This window comes from Corythoichthys intestinalis, chromosome 15 (assembly GCF_030265065.1).
Source record: "Corythoichthys intestinalis isolate RoL2023-P3 chromosome 15, ASM3026506v1, whole genome shotgun sequence".
Taxonomy (NCBI): Eukaryota; Metazoa; Chordata; class Actinopteri; order Syngnathiformes; family Syngnathidae; genus Corythoichthys; species Corythoichthys intestinalis.
Window position 1 is genome coordinate 42,712,054 of NC_080409.1, and position 19,650 is coordinate 42,731,703.

The 19,650-nt window shown below is 38.1% G+C and overlaps 1 protein-coding gene across 7 annotated transcripts in view; it reads right to left on the reverse strand.

The window, feature by feature from the left end:
* meis2a (Meis homeobox 2a) overlaps positions 1-19,650 on the reverse strand; it is a 225,099-nt gene that overhangs the window by 186,980 nt on the left and 18,469 nt on the right. For all 7 annotated transcript variants that reach the window (XM_057859287.1, XM_057859290.1, XM_057859284.1 and 4 more), the window contains exon 7: positions 7,711-7,825. In XM_057859287.1, the coding sequence (XP_057715270.1) occupies positions 7,711-7,825 (115 nt within the window). The remainder of the gene's footprint in view (positions 1-7,710; positions 7,826-19,650) is intronic.

Genomic DNA, 19,650 nt, shown 5'->3' on the forward strand with positions numbered 1-19,650 from the left:
TGTGAAAATGTTTTAAAATCCTTTTCAATGATTTTTTAAAACCCGTACATCTCTAAATAACACATTTTAGAGCTATAATTGCAATACAGTGATACCATGAAACCGCGGTATTTTTGCTTAACCCTTTAATGCCAGCAATATAAAGCAATTATCAGAGATTCCCAAAATTTGAAAAAATAAGGTCCTAATGAAACCTTTTCTTCCAATTTGTAAAAAGAAGCATCTCAGATATGTATAACCCTTGCTATATCCTGTTTGTTTTTTTCATGGAACCTGCAGATGCATGTGTTGACTTGCATCCATCATTTGTTTTTTTTCAAAAAGAAATGTCAAAACTCTGAATTAGTTTCAAAATCATGAAATTTTAGGTGTATCAAATGCGATACATACGGCAATATAGGGTTTTTAGTTTATCATACCGTCGAAATGTCATATCGGCACATGCCTAGAAGCAATATAGGTGAAAAACATTCACTGTAATTTAGTCTTTATTCTATGTGAAGAACTAATATAAATAAATTATACAAACAATAAAATAATAATAAATCAAATTGCATTTGCTGATATTGACAGACGTCTTATTTTAGCTGAAAGGACTGGCAGTGAATGCTTCAGTGTCATTCACAGGGACAGACGTCCAATCAACTTGAACTGGCAGCCATGAACGCCATCAACGACAGCCATGAAGTTAAGTTGGATGTATCAACTGTAAAAAAACAGATGTTAAATGAGATTGTCTTGTTCTTTTTTTCTCTTTTCGTTTTATCAAACTACACGCAGTAGATTTGATTTGAACTTCCCCCCAGTGGCCTAGTTAAAGAAAAAAGCATGAGTAGCACAATGTCTATTGAATTATTACAATGTTGAAACTGGTTCTCCCCCTGCATTCTTTTTAATAAAGTACAATGTTGTAGAGAGACATTTGTCACCTGACAAAAACACGTGACAAAACATTAAACTTTCCCAACTTTCCTCTGCGTTCCAAATTTGCATATGACAACGCTTTGCTATATGTGGCCCAATGTTAAGGAAAGCCAACGTGGCAAGAAAAAGTGGATGTTTCACTTGGCAGAAAGTACTCTGTGCCGATCCAGCCGTCTCGCATCTATTCTGCCTGATCCTCGTCATCACCCCTTTTAACAGGGGCCAAGCTGTTAAAGACCCCATTACCACGGCGAAGCGAGCATTTCGCCTTTTCTCAGCGGACTCGAGAGCGCGCAGTGCAAATTTTATGTGGGAACGTATCGGGAGATAGAGGGTGGAGGGGCAGGCAGTGAGTAGTACTAGCGGCGGCGGGGCGGGAGGGGTGCTAGAATGGAAAAGGGCCAGAGTCGGGAGTCAGCGAGCGCTTCAAGCGTTAACGTAATTGCAAGAATGTGAAAAATGAGGCGGCGGGGCTCCCGAGCGGAGCGAAAGGTCAGAGCGCGGCGCAGAGCACACCAAACAACTGGCTGGAGGACGGCCTCATTAGACCATTAAATCAGCTGACCCCCCTCCTGCGCCCTTCTATCCTTCTTACTTTCTTTTCCTCTTCTTCTCAGCTGCTGATTTGAATGCAGGTGTTGAGATGGTACTGGTGGATGATGCTGTCATCATTCTAGCTAACTCATGACTAAAGCGGAATAAGTTGGGTTTTTTACTCAATTTAATTTTCTAGTGTAAGAAATGGAAGACAGGACTTAACTTTTATTAGAGGTCATTGTTTTCTAGAATTTTGTTTTAAATTATTGTTCTAACGACTTAATTTTGCCTCATATATTTTATTTTACATGAAACAAGTTTTAAACTTTTTAAAATTTATATTTTGTAATTTGTAGTTACAGTGGTACCTCTACATATGAAGCTAATTCGTCCCAGGACCTTGTTTAAAAGTCGAAATGGTCGTATGTTGAGCAGGATTTTCCCACAAGAATACATTATAATTCCATGAATTCGTTCCACAGGAATAATAATTATAATACCTGTAATAATGTACCGAATGAGGTTCTAATGTGGCGAATGTGTTTTACGTGGTGTACCTGAACGCACCGCGTGGCTGACGTGACAGAGTGAGAGAGGACTTTTTACTTTTCATGTTCAGCTGCGGAAGACAGTATACATGTTGTGTTGCACAAGTTCTGAAATAAATGAAGAAAAACCTGACGATTTTTTTGGCGATGTTACAATCATAAGAAATATCACCTTATAAAGACTCGCGAACGGAGGTCGGAGGAGAACCGTCGAGATCGTAGCCATTCTACGGCCATATTGTCGAGCCAGTTCACAGATGCGCACATCACGCTCATATTTTCCTATCATTTCCATCTTCATTTCAATGGTAAGCCTCACCTTTTTCCTTTTATCACCACCTGCACTAACATTCTTGGAACCCATGTTGATTTCTCTTACAAGAAAATCCGTCATGCGTCAATCTTGCGGGAAACTGTGGCGCTGTCATAAATCGTCGTATTTCGAGCATGTCGCGGGATGTAGAAACAAAGGGTGAGTCAAATTTTATGTCGGATGTCGAAAAGATTGTGTGTTGAAGCGATCGTATGTTGAGGTAGCACCAAGTTTTTCTAGTCACTCACACCCTTGCAAAATGAATCCTCACTGTGGTGAGTTTGAAAATGGCAGCAGGCAAAACAGGAGACGGTATCCTTTTTGACGGAATATTCCAGCCAGGGATATTTATAATCATACACTAATAATGAGCATTTTTTGTTTTCCATCGTTTTTAGGGAAATTCTATTTCAGGTTGCTTTGGACAGCTACGCTTTTGGCCAAGGACGTCGTCCATTAAATATGGTACGCCCGGTTGTGGCTCTATTGTACAATTAGCGTCTTGAGAGGGACAAACTGAAACCCTGCTCACCATTTTGGTGGTGCTCCTCGGCATTTCATGGTCCACATATTCAATCCTCGGTTCTTGCTCATTAGTTGTTGTTGCTTTTGAAAGCTTAGGTTTGAAAAAAAATACGTCTATCCATCTTGTTTCTTCTGTCCTCAGGTGGTTTTGGCTAAGCAAAGCAAAGACAGTCTCTAAGGTGCTAGTCACATGATCTGTTCAAAAATTGATTTTGACCCATTATAATTTTTTTTTTTTTTTTGTTCAATTCATTTAGTTTTTTAAGTGGTTTTATTGCTTTCCAACTTTTATAGATATTTTACCGGCAAAGTCTTAATTTTAAATTCATATATTGGGAAGTCAATTACATGCAATGATATTTTCCCGCGTATGGTTAATATACTCATGTAAAGCTGTCGGAACACGAGGGGCGAATGAAGAGGCTGGGATACACATATACATACAGTAGAGGTCCCTCTTAGCTTAGATCCTAGGCAATGGCTAATGGCAGAGCAGTAAACTCTGGGAGCTGCGAGAGCAGTCCATACTGTATTTTTGCCTTTCGTATCCTTAAATTTCTCTTGTAACATGAGGCAATATTTTACCATTGAGGCATGCCTCAACCTGAAAATTCCTTATGTAGAGACGTTCATAAGTAGAGGTACCACTGTATATATTTTTTTCATCAACTAATTTGAAATAGGTTAAAATCTTCTAATAAAAAAAAATGTAAATGTTTTTAGTATATTTTGGTGCCTTTTCTTTTGTCATTCATGTAAAATATTGTTCTACATTACTTCTTAATTATCACACTAGTTACCCTCAAAACCTGAAACTGTAAACACTATTAACTTTAACGGACAAGGCATCATGCATCATTTAGGAATCTTATTTGATTCTTTTTCATTCTACTTCTATTTCTTTTAATCATCACACAGGCGTGAAAAGTAGTTAACCGGTACTATTATGATGGATGATATTATTATTATTACTGTTATTATTATTGACAGGCAATGTGAATGAGACGCTGGTATCTGTCTTGGCCCGACGCAAAGTGCCATACCGTAACTGTCTTTGGCCTCGTATCGATCGTCTGTTACTGGATACGGTGCGGATAGGAGTCGATAAGTGCTCTGTGGATTACAGGTCACTTGTACTTATGTGTGTAAGATAATCAATAGGGAGTGCATTTGTTTCTCTCCATACCCCTCCCATCATCATTGCTCTTTGCCGCTGCCTGCATGCAGCAAGCATTCATCTGCTTTGTTACAAAAGATAAGTCCATCTTTAAAAACAGTTCCGAAAGAGTAAATGCATATGTATTGAACTTAAAATTTTGATCAAACTGAACTGCAGTGATTTTTTGGGAGTTCAAGATCACTGCTGGCTGCACATAAAAAGCACGTATTTCAAATACTTCCCTCATTAATGTCAGCTTTCCACAAATTAAAGCAATATTTAGTTGGAAATCGCATTGAATTTCTTGGAGAAAAAAAAAAGGAAAACTCTCCATAAGAGGATCAATAACATTCCCTGCGGTCCTAGCCAAGCGATCTGATGGTCCTGAGGTCCAACTAGTCAAGATGCGGGCGACCACAGAGGTCTGCGGTTCTGTAACGGCTCGTCTGAAATGGCCTCAAAGCAGGGTACGCCATCCGTCAATACATTTGATCACTTATTGGCAAAACGATACAAGAGACACGCTTGCTTCTCATCTATTAGGGGTGTGACAAAATATAAAAATGGTGATAAATCGTGATACTTTGTATCCAAAAAGGTTATCGATATGGTCCTGCCAAGAATCAAGATACCGTTTTAAAAAGGTGTCAGTCTTTAAAAAAAAAAAAAAAAAAAAAAAAAAGGGACCAACAAGTTGCTACCAAAATCTTCCAGCATAATAGTGTCTCAGTTAACTCTAAGGCTGCCATTGACGGTGCTCAACGCCCAATCCTTTTAGACTGGGAACGTTCGTTCATTCGAAATAGGGCTGCAGCTATCGATTATTTTAGTAGCTGATTAATCGAACTATTTATTTCGAATAATCGAGTAATCGGATAAGTAACATAAAAAATTAAAATACCTGAGCAGAGCCTCACACGGTAAAAAAAAAAAAGATCGATGTACAACAAAAGAACAATTGACTAACTTACATAGCAAAAGTCCGCGAGCTTAAATGCTATAAAATGCTAACACTTTTTTACAATGCTCTTAACAAATGGCTCAGACACATATTCGCACAAAAAATGGCTAAATACACCTTTAACCTAAATTACAAATGCATTAAAAAAAATCTTTAGCTCAAACAAAAACTTAGCTTATGTTGGTCTTAACAGGGAGCAGATGGATTCAGCCATGTGAAATGAGGTAGACTAGAGGGCCGTGTATCCACCCAAATCCATGAAAATAAATCCAAACACTTTCAAAACAAACCATTACAACGACACTTTAATTAAACGAATACTCGAAGCAGCAACATTTAATTTGAATCTTTTTGTCTAATCGTATACTCGAGTTAATCGATTAATTGTTGCAGCACTATTTCGACACCAGAGCGTTCGCAGTCACTCCGTCCGATTTTTCGGGGCATTTACAGGTCACTTGCTGTTCATTTACAGGTCATTTCCTGTTGAGTTTGAGTCACTACCTAATCATTTGGGTGATTCCCACGTCACTTCCTGGTTTGTAACTCAAAATAAATAGGAAGTGACCCATAAAATACCCCAAAATCAACAGGAAGTAACTGAAAATCAACAGGTAAATGACCTTCAATGGCCCCAAATTACATCATTGCCTGGCATTGGCTGCCAATGACGGCCATAGACGTTCAATCCGTTTGAAGTGGGAGGGATGGCAGCGAATGAACGAATGTTCATTCGCTGCCACCCTCCCAGTTCAAATGGATTGGACATCCACCAGCGATAAACTCATTCCAATTCACAACAGAAGCTTGTTTTTCTGTTTACTAGTTGTTTGTAGAATATCTTCGAATGATTTCCTGACCAATGTATCGATAATCGTTGTATCGCCATATCGTCAGATCATCGTTATCATGAGCTTTTTATCGCAAATCGTATCGTGAGGTAACAAGAGGTTCCCACTCCTATCATTTATACAAAGAGACGTGATGAAATTTCGTGCAAAAGCCTGGACACTGTGAGAAGACTCACACACTAATCCGTAAGTACATGCACATTTTAGGCCACACTCGCATGTGCTGAACAATTTTATCCAGAGTGCACATGTTTTTGATCGCGTCAGAATTGACGCCGAGCGTGACAAGCGAATGGAGACAGATATCTGTGACTGGCGCACACTGTCTGTAACACATTCCAATACGTTTGTTTTGAAACGCTTTATTCCCGTTTGGCAGGTTGTGTGCTAGATAACACTGAGGCGTAATTAGAGGCTGTTGTGTGCAGTGAACTTAATGTTTTTTTTTTCTTTTTTTAAATGTACGAGAGAACTGGCAGGAATACGCTATTAGTCACCACCTTTTGTTCGAGGACTCAAAATAGAAATATTTCTGCAAAGCCTTATTTTTCGGGCACACCGCTCAAACATGTTTGACTGTAACAGTGGATAAGCGCCTTCGTTTTTAGTTGTGACTGTGTTTACATGGACGCCAGTCAAAAGGAGGGATAATCCAATCGTGTAAGAGAGGGAGTTGGCTTGGGATGTCATCCTACACGCTGGAAATGGGTGATTAGAAGGCCTTTCGTACTGATGATGGTGGTCACATACAGTTGAACTGCTTGGGTTTGATACAATCCAGACTTGATTTTTATTTTTCCCTATTGGAAATTGTAGAAATTAACATGTTTAACGGTCAAACTTCCGCCATCGTTGTCCCTTTTTAAACTGTATTTTGGTATTTCAATGACAAATGAGGTGAGCTTTGTGGTCGATAGGTTGTACAACTTAAAAATCATAAAATTTAGGAAATTATTTATCGTGGTCTCATTTTTTTTTTTTTTTTTAGTATTAACGTATTTTTCGGACTATAAGTTGCAGTTTTTTTTCATAGTTTGGCTGGGGGTGCGACTTATACTCAGGAGCGACTTATGTGTGAAATCATTAACACATTATTATATCATTTCACATGTTATTTTGGTGTTTTGGAGAGACACTGATGGTTTGGTAAACTTGTGCTTTATGCTATAGTTAGCTGAATAACTCTTAAAAGCTATGTTCTGTTAACATACTGGCCACGTTTGCATTTTATTGTTCATGCATCATGTAACATTATCATACTGTACACTCATTCAGCATGTTGTTCTCTACACTATTTTTTTTTAATTTATTTTAAAATGCCTTTCAAGATGACATATCTGTTCTATATGTTGGATTTTATCAAGCAAATTTCCCCCCAAAAAATGCTATTTAGACTCCGGTGCGACCTATATGTTTTTTCCTCTTTGTTGGTTATTTTATGGCCGGTGCGACTTATTGTCCGAAAAATACGGTACAAAAAAAATGGCATTTCAAAATGGGTATGGAGACTTTTTGGGTTCATTGGTTTTAATCCAAATTCTGAATTGTGCATTTTTCTGGTGTCACTATAAAGTACAAATACAGTACAGTGGACCCCCTACTATTCATGAATAATAAAACTTTTTGAACGCCTTCTGAAAAAAAAAATTATTTTTTTTTCCAAACGCAAGAAATTCTTGAACATGCACTCATAAAGCACCACTACCGGTTTTTATGGGTGGGTCGAAATAAAATCAAAAGAAGTGTATTTAAAATAGCAATAATAATAAACTTAAAAGACACATATATTGTGAAAATGTTGACAAGAAAACGCAAATATTGGGGGTGGGGGGGGGGGGTCCACTGTACATAATACATCAAAAGGTGTGTTACTGTTATTGCATGGGACTCACCTTGTTCGCTGCTGTTGTCGCCACTCTGCGATGCATGACCACCGCTGGACGGCCCCGGCGTGCCTGCCGAGTGCGTGGACGTGGCATCGTCATGGTCTCTCCAGGACGACGGATTCTGAGATTTTTGAAGAAAGAGAGGAAAACCACATGAGTGACAAGTTCATACAGGATTAGGGTAATCAGATTTTCGTAGAAGGCCTTTGAGATACTGAGACTGTTTGTTATTAAGTATAAACTGTATACAAACAATTGTTTTGGAGATGGTAGACATCAAAAGGAAGGTAGGGAACAAACCAATGCTGTTTTCGTCAATGATGACGATAACGAAAATATTTCGTCAACAGACTTTTAAATAACGATGACGTCACAATGACGAGCTAAAAACGTGTCTTGGGAGAGTAAAACATAACGAGATAGATGCCGGTTATCGTGTGACGAGATGAGAACGAGATGAAAATTTGCCATAATTTCCGTCATAAGTTCACAATGTGTGATATTTTCTTGTCATATGTGTAGTTAGCATTAACAATCAAACTTAGCAGCGTTTGATCGTGTAACGCGAGTAAGTTTGTGCCCTTTCCAGGCTCTTTTTGTGAAACACGTGTCAGGTGCTGCTTGGTAAATTTTGTTTTCTTATCTTGGCTATGCCATGTTGCTTTAGCCTTTACAGGTCTGTGCTGAGTGATCATCACACACTAAACTAACTTGTAGCGTTAGCATAGCGTTTGCGTTAGCATTATCATTTAGCGCGGTGACTCGGTGAGTGTCTTCTTTACCTCTTGGAAAACTTTTTACATACAGTTCGTGGCGTCCAAGTGACTTTAATTATTTGCAAATAATGGGCTGTTTTCCTGCTGAGTGTGTATTATCATCATGAAGATGTTGATGTCCTTGTAGACCAGAGGTCAGCAACCCTGGTCCTTGAGTGCCACTATCCAGCTTGTTTTCTATGTCTCCCTCCTTTGACACACCTGAATCAAATGATCAGCTCATCAGCAAGCTCTATAGGAGCCTGATTGATTGATTGATTCAGGTGTGTCAAAGGAGGGAGACATGGAAAACAAGCTGGATAGTGGCACTCGAGGACCAGGGTTGCTGACACCTGTTGTAGACTCTAAAGTTATGTGCTCGTCCGTAAATGTTCATTCGAAATTGTTGGAAACCTCTTATGTATTCATTTTTTCCCGGACTAAAAGATTTGAAGTTTAAGACGAAACAATTTTAAGAATTGTCGACTAAAACTAGATGAAGACAAACACATTTTGAAATAACTCAAATAAGACTAAGACTAATAAGTTTCGTTTTCGTCCAAAAGACTAAGACCGAAAATTAAAAGGGCTGCCAAAAACAACACCGGAACAAACTGATGCAAAAAATCATGATATTTAAATTATTTTTTAGTCTTGAACTTATTTCTGTAAAAAAAACTAAATTTACATTAATTTGTTGAAAATATGTAGTTTGACATTAGAGTTAAATTCATGATAAGTTGGTTAAACAATAATTTTGTGTGTAACTAAATACTTGTTCATTTTGTGCACCGATATAAGTTTGACCGGTGTTAGGAATTTTTGTTAGAAAAAAAAACATTTAAATTTGTACAATTACAAACGCTTCGGTAATTTGTGCTTTCAATATGATTATTATGAACCACTCTTTTATTAGAACTGCTCCATTCTTGGCTGGACATAAGTTTAGTTTCGATGTACTCACTATTTATTCAAGTGAAATTGTTTTTATCGTCTGTGATTGTATCTCATGAGTTACAATACACAGAAGCAAAGTTGATGATTATATAATCTTGGACATAGTCTGTCCCCTTCTCTTTTGCTTTACTCTATTACGAAAAGCTGAGGCTCTAGAGCACAAAAGTTTATACACCTCCGAATGACAGGCTGCCAGCTAGCACAACACACACACGGGACAAGACTAACAAAAGAGAAAAATGCACTGCAGCGCCTGGCAATCAGTCAAAATTGTGCAATCAAAGAGCTTCATTAATGCATGAGAACAAAACGCTTGCAAAGCGGCATCCTGCACCACGAGTTCTGCTGAGTAATTGTTGAAATGCACGCAGTGCAGCTCTTTTTTTCCCCAGCTTTTTTTGTGTTATTGTTGTAGCACTACCGAGCGAGACTTCCGTGTCAAGTGCGAAATACAGAGGTAAGATGTCCAAACACACCACAGACACCATTAATCATTACCGCTGTCAGGAGTGAAAATAAGATATGACAGTGATTCTTCTGCTAATCTGCCAAAAATGTGCACACGCCCACAGAGCCTCACGAGGAATACACACGCACACGTACATGCACACACACGTATGACATAATGGAGCAAGCATATGCTCACATTCACTTTCATATATGCAGGTTGAGAACAAGAATGGCACCGGTTCAGGGGTTAGGCCTAAGCCAAGGCCCAACAAACTTGTATACGTAACACTGCTTTCCTGTTAAAAAAAAAAAAAAAAAAAAAAGTTTGAAAGTTTTAAAAGTTTTAAGTAGAAATAAGTTGCTGTTGCTGCTGTTCCACTCCATTGCTGTAGGTGGCGGTAATGCTGATCACATACTGGTTGCTAACAAATGAATCAGGTATGTCTGTTTTTATATTTTCTAAAGTAAATTTTCAAAAGCATACAAATTGAAGTCTAGTTTTGTGTTTCTTACTATAAAAATGTAAATTAGGATCGAAAAACAGTGAGTACAATTTTGAAAATGTTGTCTACTGCTAATGAAGTTTAATTATATTTTAAGCAGGATAACTACAAGTATTATTTTGCAGTTGCTGTTCAACTCAGCTTTAAAACTCCTTAAAAATGATCTTGCAATCATGAAGATGACCAGAGTTTGGTAGGGTAGCCAAATATCTGACTTGAGTAGCGTTACTTCAAAATAATATTACTTAAGTATAAAAGTGCTCGTCCAAAAAAAATGTACTCAAGAACAAGTAAACAAATATTTGGTGAAAACAGAAAAAAATACTCAAGTAATGGGTAAATGTGAGTAAATGCTTACGATGTTTGTTTATTTATTTATTTATTTTTTAAACACTGGTATTTGATAAAAGACTGAATTACAAAGGGCAGTGCATTAGTAAGCCTTCTATTGTAGAGTGTCCTGTACAAAAGCTAATTCTTGTGTTGGAATGTTCAAAAGCTTACTAAATTGTGGTTACTTTATTGTTGAAAATTATTCATTTGTTTGACGTTACTAGTATGCATAATTTTGGTGGGAGTGTAAATAACCAAAGCCTAATTTTCTCTCTACCAAATGTATTTTATTTTTGTAATTTGCCATGACTTACGATTATGCTTTTATTTTGGTATATATCTGCTGTGAGTGTTTTGATCTCGTCTAGCGGCCACTCTGGAAGAGGCAAAGCTTTAACGGTGATCCTGGTGATCGTTTTATTCTTTTAAGGTGATCGGGTTTATTTTCTTATGATTAAAGAGGGCGTTTTGCAAGTTTTGATCATAAAAGACACCAAATCATCATTATCTATATGAACTGTTATTATTCTACTGTACTATAACTTATTACAAAACAAGACAACATTAATTCAAATAAATTAAAAAAAAAAACAATCATTGAATTCCGGCAAATATGGAAAGGAAGCATCATTTGTCCAAAGGGCACGAGTGCCCTCTAGTAGGGAAATAGTTCCTAGCTTGAATAGTTTGAATAGTTCCATCACAGTTAAAGGTTTTCTGTGGTCAATCAGTGCCAAAAAAAAACTAGCAGAGAGGTTAAAATCTGCACTTTCGAGATGTGTCGAGGGCAACACTCAATGTCAAATACTTAAAGATAACTTTAAAGATGCCACATGATAAAACAGCCCGGTGTGATTGTAGAATAGCAAGCTGGAGTCTGATTGGTATAATGGAGTCATGTGATTATTGTTCTGACGTCTCATTGGTGAAACTGGTAGAGCTACTGTTGGCATCGCTGGCAAAGTAAAATCTAATACGTAGAATAAAGAAGAAAAATTTAACGACTAGTGTAGCCCAATGTAGCAGAGTAAGAGTAGCGTTTCTACTCAAGTAAAAAGTATAGCTTGGTAAAACTACTCAACGAAGTACATTTTTCTGGAAAAGTTACTCAAGTAAATGTAACGGAGTAAATATATAGCGTTACTACTGGGGTTGTTCCGATCATGCTTTTTTGCTCCCGATCCGATCCCGATCGTTTTAGTTTGAGTATCTGCCGATCTCGATTATTTCCCGATCCGATTGCTTTTTTTTTTTTGCTCCCGATTCAATTCCAATCATTACCGATAATTTTTCCCGATCATATACATTTTGGCAATGCATTAAGAAAAAAAACGAATAAAACTCATACGAATATACATATTCAACATACAGTACATAAGTACTGTATTTGTTTATTATGACAATAAATCCTCAATATGGCATTTACATTATTAACATTCTTTCTGTGAGAGGGATCCATGGATAGAAAGACTTGTAATTCTTAAAGGATAAATGTGACGTTGTATATTGTGACTAAATATTGCCATCTAGTGTATTTGTTGAGCTTTCAGTAAATGATACTGCAGCCATTTAACTTCTGCCCAAATGCATGATGGGAAGTGAAACCATGACTGTGCGTAGGGGCACCAATTGATATATCTTCTCTGCGTTGGGAAAGAACATAGGGTGTTAAGAAAATGATCCACTACTACCTTTCTTCCCCACATTGCCTCTCACGATATTTTTAATTGCTGAGAGGGGGATTGTCAGGCTTTAGCCAAATAAAAAAAGGCTCAAAGGCTGTCAAAATTCTCTCTACTAATTATATACTGCCTTTTAGCTCTATATATAGGTAAAACGGCGCCTTTATAGATTGAACACGATAATGCGTGAGTGGGTCGTGCAGCGCATGCGTTAATTATTTAACGTTATTAATTAAAAAACATTAAATACCGCTGTTAACGCAATAAATTTGATAGCCCTACGTTAAGCCAAAACTACTCTGGATGAGTGTAAGACATTTTATCTGTAACATTAAATACAATTAGAAAATGATTTAAATTAAAAAAAAAAAATTTTTTCAAAAGGCATGTCCGATATTTTTTTGCCGATTCCTATACTTTGAAAATGATGTGATCGGACCCGATCGACATCTTTAGTTACTAACCATCTCTGTAGATGACAAGTATCCAACTAAGTTATGTCAACTATCAAAGACGGAACTGAAAGTGGCGGTAAATCCACATTACAAACTTCATTAGTCCACTGCTAAAAAAATGATCCAAGCAAACCTATTTACATTTACAGTACGTTATTTTTCATACTTTTTGTGACTATAAAGTAGAGGTTTTCGTGCCCACGTGCTGACTGTCTTGTAAGATGACTTCACAATTTTCACCACCACTTCCCTGCTTTCTCCTCTCCCGCTTCCCTCCTTCCCAGCCCGCTAGAAAGCTGGCTACTCGGCTGTTACAGGAAAGGCTTTATCAGTGCCACATGACGGCAGGCTCGGAGTGGAATTTCCTCCGCCGTTTCAGACTGACCGATGGCGTCACTCACCAAAAAATCGAGAGCCGATACCGTAGGGATGTCGCGGGAAAAAACAGAGCCCGGCAACTTGGATTAAAATATGAAGCTGACGCTGCTCGGGGGGGCCGGCAGAGGAGGGCCCCTTGTGCGGAGCCCAAGGCAAACAAACACGGCACTGCATGGAGGCTTCCCACAAACCTCAACTCACTTCTCAGTTCGTGCTATGCCGTTTTCCCCCTTTGGTAACAAGGAGAATACTGTACTGTACATACAGCATATAGTACTATTTTTATTACAATATTGTCTAAACTGAGTAGCCCGCCTTGCCAGCACTGAAGTGAGCATGATCCTGAAGGAGGCCAAGTTGGAGTAGTGTGAAGTTTTAAGGGGAGGAAATGGAGGCTATGAGACGAGTGGCTGCCGGGCTCCTCTGGGTGCCGAGTCCTGTTGTGCAGCGAGTGAGGGTCCTTTTATCTGTTAAGGGGGTGCGCAGACAACTACACAAGCGCCTTGAACGCCCCCTCCGCCCGCATTCAAGGCTCTCTTAGTGTCAGCTGTTCACCGGATGGCGCTGGGTGAGGAAAAAAATAAAAAGCTTGGAGGGTTACTCACGAGAGGGGAGCGACAATGAAGCCAGCGCAGTGGTTTCGGGCCCTCTAGAGTGAGCCCAGGGGGAAAGTGGTCAGAGCCTCACTCAGTTCACTTTCTGGGCCATTGATTGGCAAATGCTTGGATACACTCCACTAAAGTCTGTTGTCAGGGAGTTCATACAGCTGTTTCCAAGTCTATTTCAAGCAATTTCCACTCGTACAGCTTGGTTTTCATTGGGTTGAAACTAGAGATTGACCGATATGGGTTTTTCAGGACAGATACAGATTATTAGTAGTTAGAGAGGCAGATTTTTGGAGCCGATACTCAACCGAACTTCATTGAAATGCCTAAAGCATGTTTATTAAATTCCTCTCATGCTTGGATGGGGTGGCATGGTGCAGTGGTAGAGTAGTTTTTCCCAAACCCAGAGGTTGTGGGTTCGATTCTCCGCCCTGATGACCTCATCTGGGTATCCTTGAGCAAAGTATGAAATACTACTGCATAACCAAAAGGGAAATTTGGATATAGTGTAGAGCGCTTTGAGGGCCTTAAAACAGTGGAAAACCGCAATACAAGTGAAACTCCATTTACCATTACCATTTAACCAATCAGAGGACAGGATGAATACTAGTGCAGGAGAGAAAGGCGTGGCTGCTTCTGAACCATTATAACCCAGGTTTAAATGGATTTTTTTCCATATCGGCCGATCCGATGAAAAAAGGCAGATTCCGATATACGTCAAATTTCCAAACATCGGCACCAATAATCAGCCCGACCGATAATTGGTCTATTTCTAATTGAAACTATAGTCTGGATAGGGAGGCATGTATTTTCTTGACAAAAGGAACCTAAATTGGGTTAGCATAAGGGTTGGTCAATTTTTTAAATTTGAACGGTTCTGATTCCGATTCCACGTTTTGATTCCGGTTCCAAACGATTCTCGATTCCGTTTCTTTTAATAGGCAGGTTGAAAAAAATGCAAAGTTTATATTAATTTCTGAACTTCTCGTTTTTTTTTTAATTATATTAACTTTCAATTAACTTTCATTTCTGACAGGGCTATTTTCAACGTGTATATAAATTAGGGCTGTGAAACGATTAAACTTTTTAATTGAGTTAATCACAGCTTAAAAATTAATTAATCATAATTAATTGCAATTCAAACCATTTATAAAATATGCCATATTTTTCTGTAAATTATTGTTGAAATGGAAAGATAAGAATAGACAAATATATACTTTCTACATACTGTACATAAGTACTGTATTTGTTTATTATGACAATAAATCAACAAGATGGCATTAACATTAACATTCTGTTAAAGCGATCCATGGATAGAAAGACTTTTAGTTCTTAAAAGATAAATGTTAGTACAAGTTATAGAAATTTTATATTAAAACCCCTCTTAATGTTTTCGTTTTAATAAAATTTGTAAAATTTTCAATCAAAAATAAACTAGTAGCTCGCCATTGTTGATGTCAATAATTACACAATGCTCATGGTGCTTAAACCCATAAAATCCGTCGCACCAAAGCGCCAGCAGAGGGAGACAAAAACACAAGTAACAAGTGGACATGACACTGTGCTGTCATTTTAATCTGTTTGAGCGGGGCATGTGCGTTAATTGCGTCAAATATTTTAACTTGATTAATTTAAAAAATTAATTACCGCCCGTTAACGCGATAATTTTGACAGCCCTAATATAAATATAAGTCTTTGACCTTGAATATTCTTTTCACAGGAGTGCACTTTCACAAAGATGTTTATTTTTCAAAAGCTCACGGAGAAAACATTTACACATATTCTTTTGCCTATGTTTTAGAGTGTCTTATGCTGCAGGCATTTATTGTGTTGCATCGTTTGTTTTAGGTGGTATTTCTACAAGTTCGTTAAGGGCAGGCGGGGAGTGTTCTGTCCCTTGATCTTAAATTGACTACTTTTTAAATTTGATTTCTTTCTAAACTGATATATTGTTCATCCGTCCGCAAGATGTCACTATGGTAACTCCGAACTCTACAGTTTGTCTTTGGTTTTGCTATGTGCGCTTGAATTCCCCTAGTGGTGACTTACTGGAAGCAGCAGGCAAAAAGAATTTATTACTGTTGTTGGAGAAGAATTCTTGATGTGTACGGACGCTACACACCTCCTCCGCACTACACTTTGTTGGGAACCCTTGATAAAACAAAAACTATAAGTTTGCACGTTTTAGCAGAGGGTCTGATATTATTTCGGTGTGTTTATTCTGTTACTTTGTTGTCATTTATATGAAGTGAAGCAACACGTTTTTGTGCTAAGCTAACTTAACCACTTCATATGATTTGCTCATAACGGAGCTAGTCTTCATGTAGCTGCTTCTTCGTGGTCGTCAGCTATTTTTCCGGTCGTTGGTCAACACATCCAAACTTGGAATCGAAATTTTAAAATGTGAACGGTTTCGGGAGAACCGGAGTGTTAGTCCCGGATCCCATCGATGCTCGATGCCCAACCCGAGTTAGCATACAGTAAAACTATGAATAGCATCTCTATAAAAAGGATTTTAAAGTTAGATTGGAGTTTTGTGTCCTGTCAATGTAACATCGATGTGGTATTTTGGGGGGAGAGAAGAAAGACTAAGGTACCAAATTTCTGGTTTGTCTCTTTAGCGGACATGTTTTAAAGTAAATACAAAGAAGCAAATAGCTAATTCTACAGTTTACATATTTTGTATTTGTCAAATGGAAATATGTTAATTAGATAGACAGAGAAATATAGCAGCTTTGCACCTTGTTATTGTGACATCTATGCGATATTTTGGAGGAGAGAAGAATATTAAATATAGTATATATTATGGGTGTGCCATCTTAGGCATCCCACGATTCGATGCGATTACGATTCAGGGTGCTACGATACGATTCTTTAAACGATGATCACGGCATTGACGATGATCACGGTTATCACGATTATCGATGCATCGTACATTACTAATTAAGAAAGTAGACACATTTTTGTCCATTATTATTATCCTAATGATTCAACAGGAACGATGGAAACATGCCCATACAACAAAAAGCTACCCTTAAGCTGCTTTTTTATTTATTTATTTTTGCCAAGAAAGTGCAAAAACATTAACCGTTTTAAAGGGAGTACTTATTTCACTCAACAATACAATAAAATTTACACAGGTGGAATGAATTCCACATTTTCTGGAAACAAAAGTGTCTTTAGAAATAAGCCTTCTTTTAACCAATATACTTTGATTTTACAGATCGATGTACTATTTTGCATGTTTTTAGTGTTACCGCTGTACTTTAATCATGGTTTTACACGTTCTGCATATGAAATACATGATAGCTAATTAGCTAAATAGCTTAGCGCTCGGCGCTAACCATTAACACCTCAAAAACAACAACAATAAAGGCTAAACAGTACAAGAGGGTTCGTGTACTCACCTCTTATAGACGCACACGGGTCTTAGCAACACACTCAAGACATTTTTCCATTGACATGACTTGAAACTAGAGCTATCTCTCTAACCATCTCTCTTACCCTCTGCCTGTCTCATACACAAATTTATATTTTCCAGTCTTTTGAAAAAAAGTAAATCTCTTACTCAGTTACAGGCATCATCCATTATAACGTTGTGCGTGCGTCCGTTAAAGGTGTCCGGGCAGCAAACGTGTCTTGAATTTCGTTCGGTACGAGCGGCTATCATAGTTATGAGGGAAAATCATAGTTTTTGAGCCTTTATGAATCGTAAGTGAATCAAATTACGATGCATGTAATAATCGATTTTTTGAAACTCCTCTAGTATATATAGAAATAGTATTTCTTTTTCGTCTTAGTGGTAATGTTTCACAAACTAACTACAAAGTAGAAAAATGCATTTCTGTTTTTTTTTTAATTTTGCAGTTAACTCTTTCAGCCTTTTGCTATGAATTTAAATTAGTTGTTAGCATTATTAGTAGACTTCCAATCCATTTGAACTCTGAGTATGGTAGCGTCTATCGCCGTCAATGGTAGCCAATGAGTTGGTAATTCTTGCAGTTGTCAAATTGAAATTTATTGATTAAATAGAAGTTCATTTAGCTGCTTCCTAATTTAATCATCAGTAATACAAAAGGCAAAACATTTTATCAAGTGTTTCTAAATGTTCTCAACTCGTTTTTCCCTGCCAATGCTTAGCACGTTTTTATTCCTGATGCGTTTTTTTTTTTTTTTTATCTTCATTCCATTTCACCTTAGACACAGTCAATCCACTTCCTCAATTGATTATTAATTCATTTGCTCTCATTGACAGTGACAGACATTCAATCCATTTTAATTGAGATGAGCTGGCAGTGAATGATCACATTTCACTACCACTGACGGTGTTAGACTTCCAATCCATTTGAACTGGGAGTTCAGATGGATTGGACGTCTATCGACGGCAATGGCAGCCAATGAGTCCCCTCAATCACCTCATCTGCATAGACAGCTGTATTCCATCGATGTGCATGTTGCTGTTTTTGATTGAACATCTAAGCAGCCGTGGGAACGCTGTGTAAAAAGCAGGACGCTTCCCAAAATAATCCAGTTGCGTCTTCATCACATGAAGGCAGCTTGCATGTAATTAAGCAGCGGCGGGCTCAGCGGGGGGGTAGAAAATGACCGGCTTCCACTCGGAAAACTCAAAGTCAGCCGCAATGGAGTAAGGCACGGCTCTCTGCGGCCTTAATGGCAACCAATCGATGAGACTTAATTCACCTATCACTGTAGGAGTAATATGTCATTTCTAATAGCGCCGCCACTGAATTAAATTCAAAGACAGACTTAAATTAATGGTGTTAAAAGGAAATGATAGGGATTTGCAGTCATATACAAGGCCCTGTAATCAGGGGTTGACAAACTTTGGGGGGTGGATTTTTGCCAAGCTACTCATCATAATTCTAACACAAATTAATCATACAAAACTTATAAAATGCCGTAACTGGGTCAATATCACGAGGAGGTGCCTTTGGTGTCCTCATCAGAATCAGTCACTTGTTAAGAAAATGTAGATGAAAAAAGAAAAGCCCCCAGGCAAGTCACGGCCGTTTACAATTTGCTTTAAATTGAGTAGACCATTGGCAGCATTTTAGCCAAGTGTATGTGTAAATGATATTGGCTAGGAATTTCCCCGATTACGTAATTGGAGATCGCGCCATTTTTCAGAAGATCGGAATCGGGTGAAAATCATCATATCTTTAATATACAGGTAGTTCCCGGGTTACGACGTACCCGACTTGCGTAATTTCAACTTTACAAGTTTCGTCCACCATTCTGTCTGCAGTTGGGTTTTTTTTTAGTCGCGTAAACAGTACCTAGTTCTTCCCATGACGGGATACCTTCCTCCCCTAGCAGCGTCCTTGTTCTCATGTTGCTGCTTCTCTCTTCTTGCGAGTCCCGATCTGGTTTTTTGAGTTCAGACGGCGGGCTCGTGCTAAGAGCAGCAACGCTGGTGACCTGAGCAGCCATGATATGCCCCTTCTTTCACCTCCCTACTCTTTCCACAGCGCCCTTTTCTTTCAGCAAGGCGACTCACTCGCGAGTAAATCTCAAATTTTTGTTTTTTAAAGCCTGAATAGTCATTCAATACAACTGCATTTAACACAACGTACCTCAAAGTATCTTATGTTTTACTTTATCTTATTAATATGACATAAAATACATGTTTTTGGACAGTTATTTTGTATTTAGGGGTACTTAAAGGGTTCATTCCGACTTAAATCTCCAGCCTCGGAACTGACTTCGTTCGTAACCCTGGGAGTACCTGTACATTTTTTTGTTTTTTTTAAAATGAAAAATCAGGTGACTTGGACTCGGACACGGGCGCAAAATATGCGATCAGGACA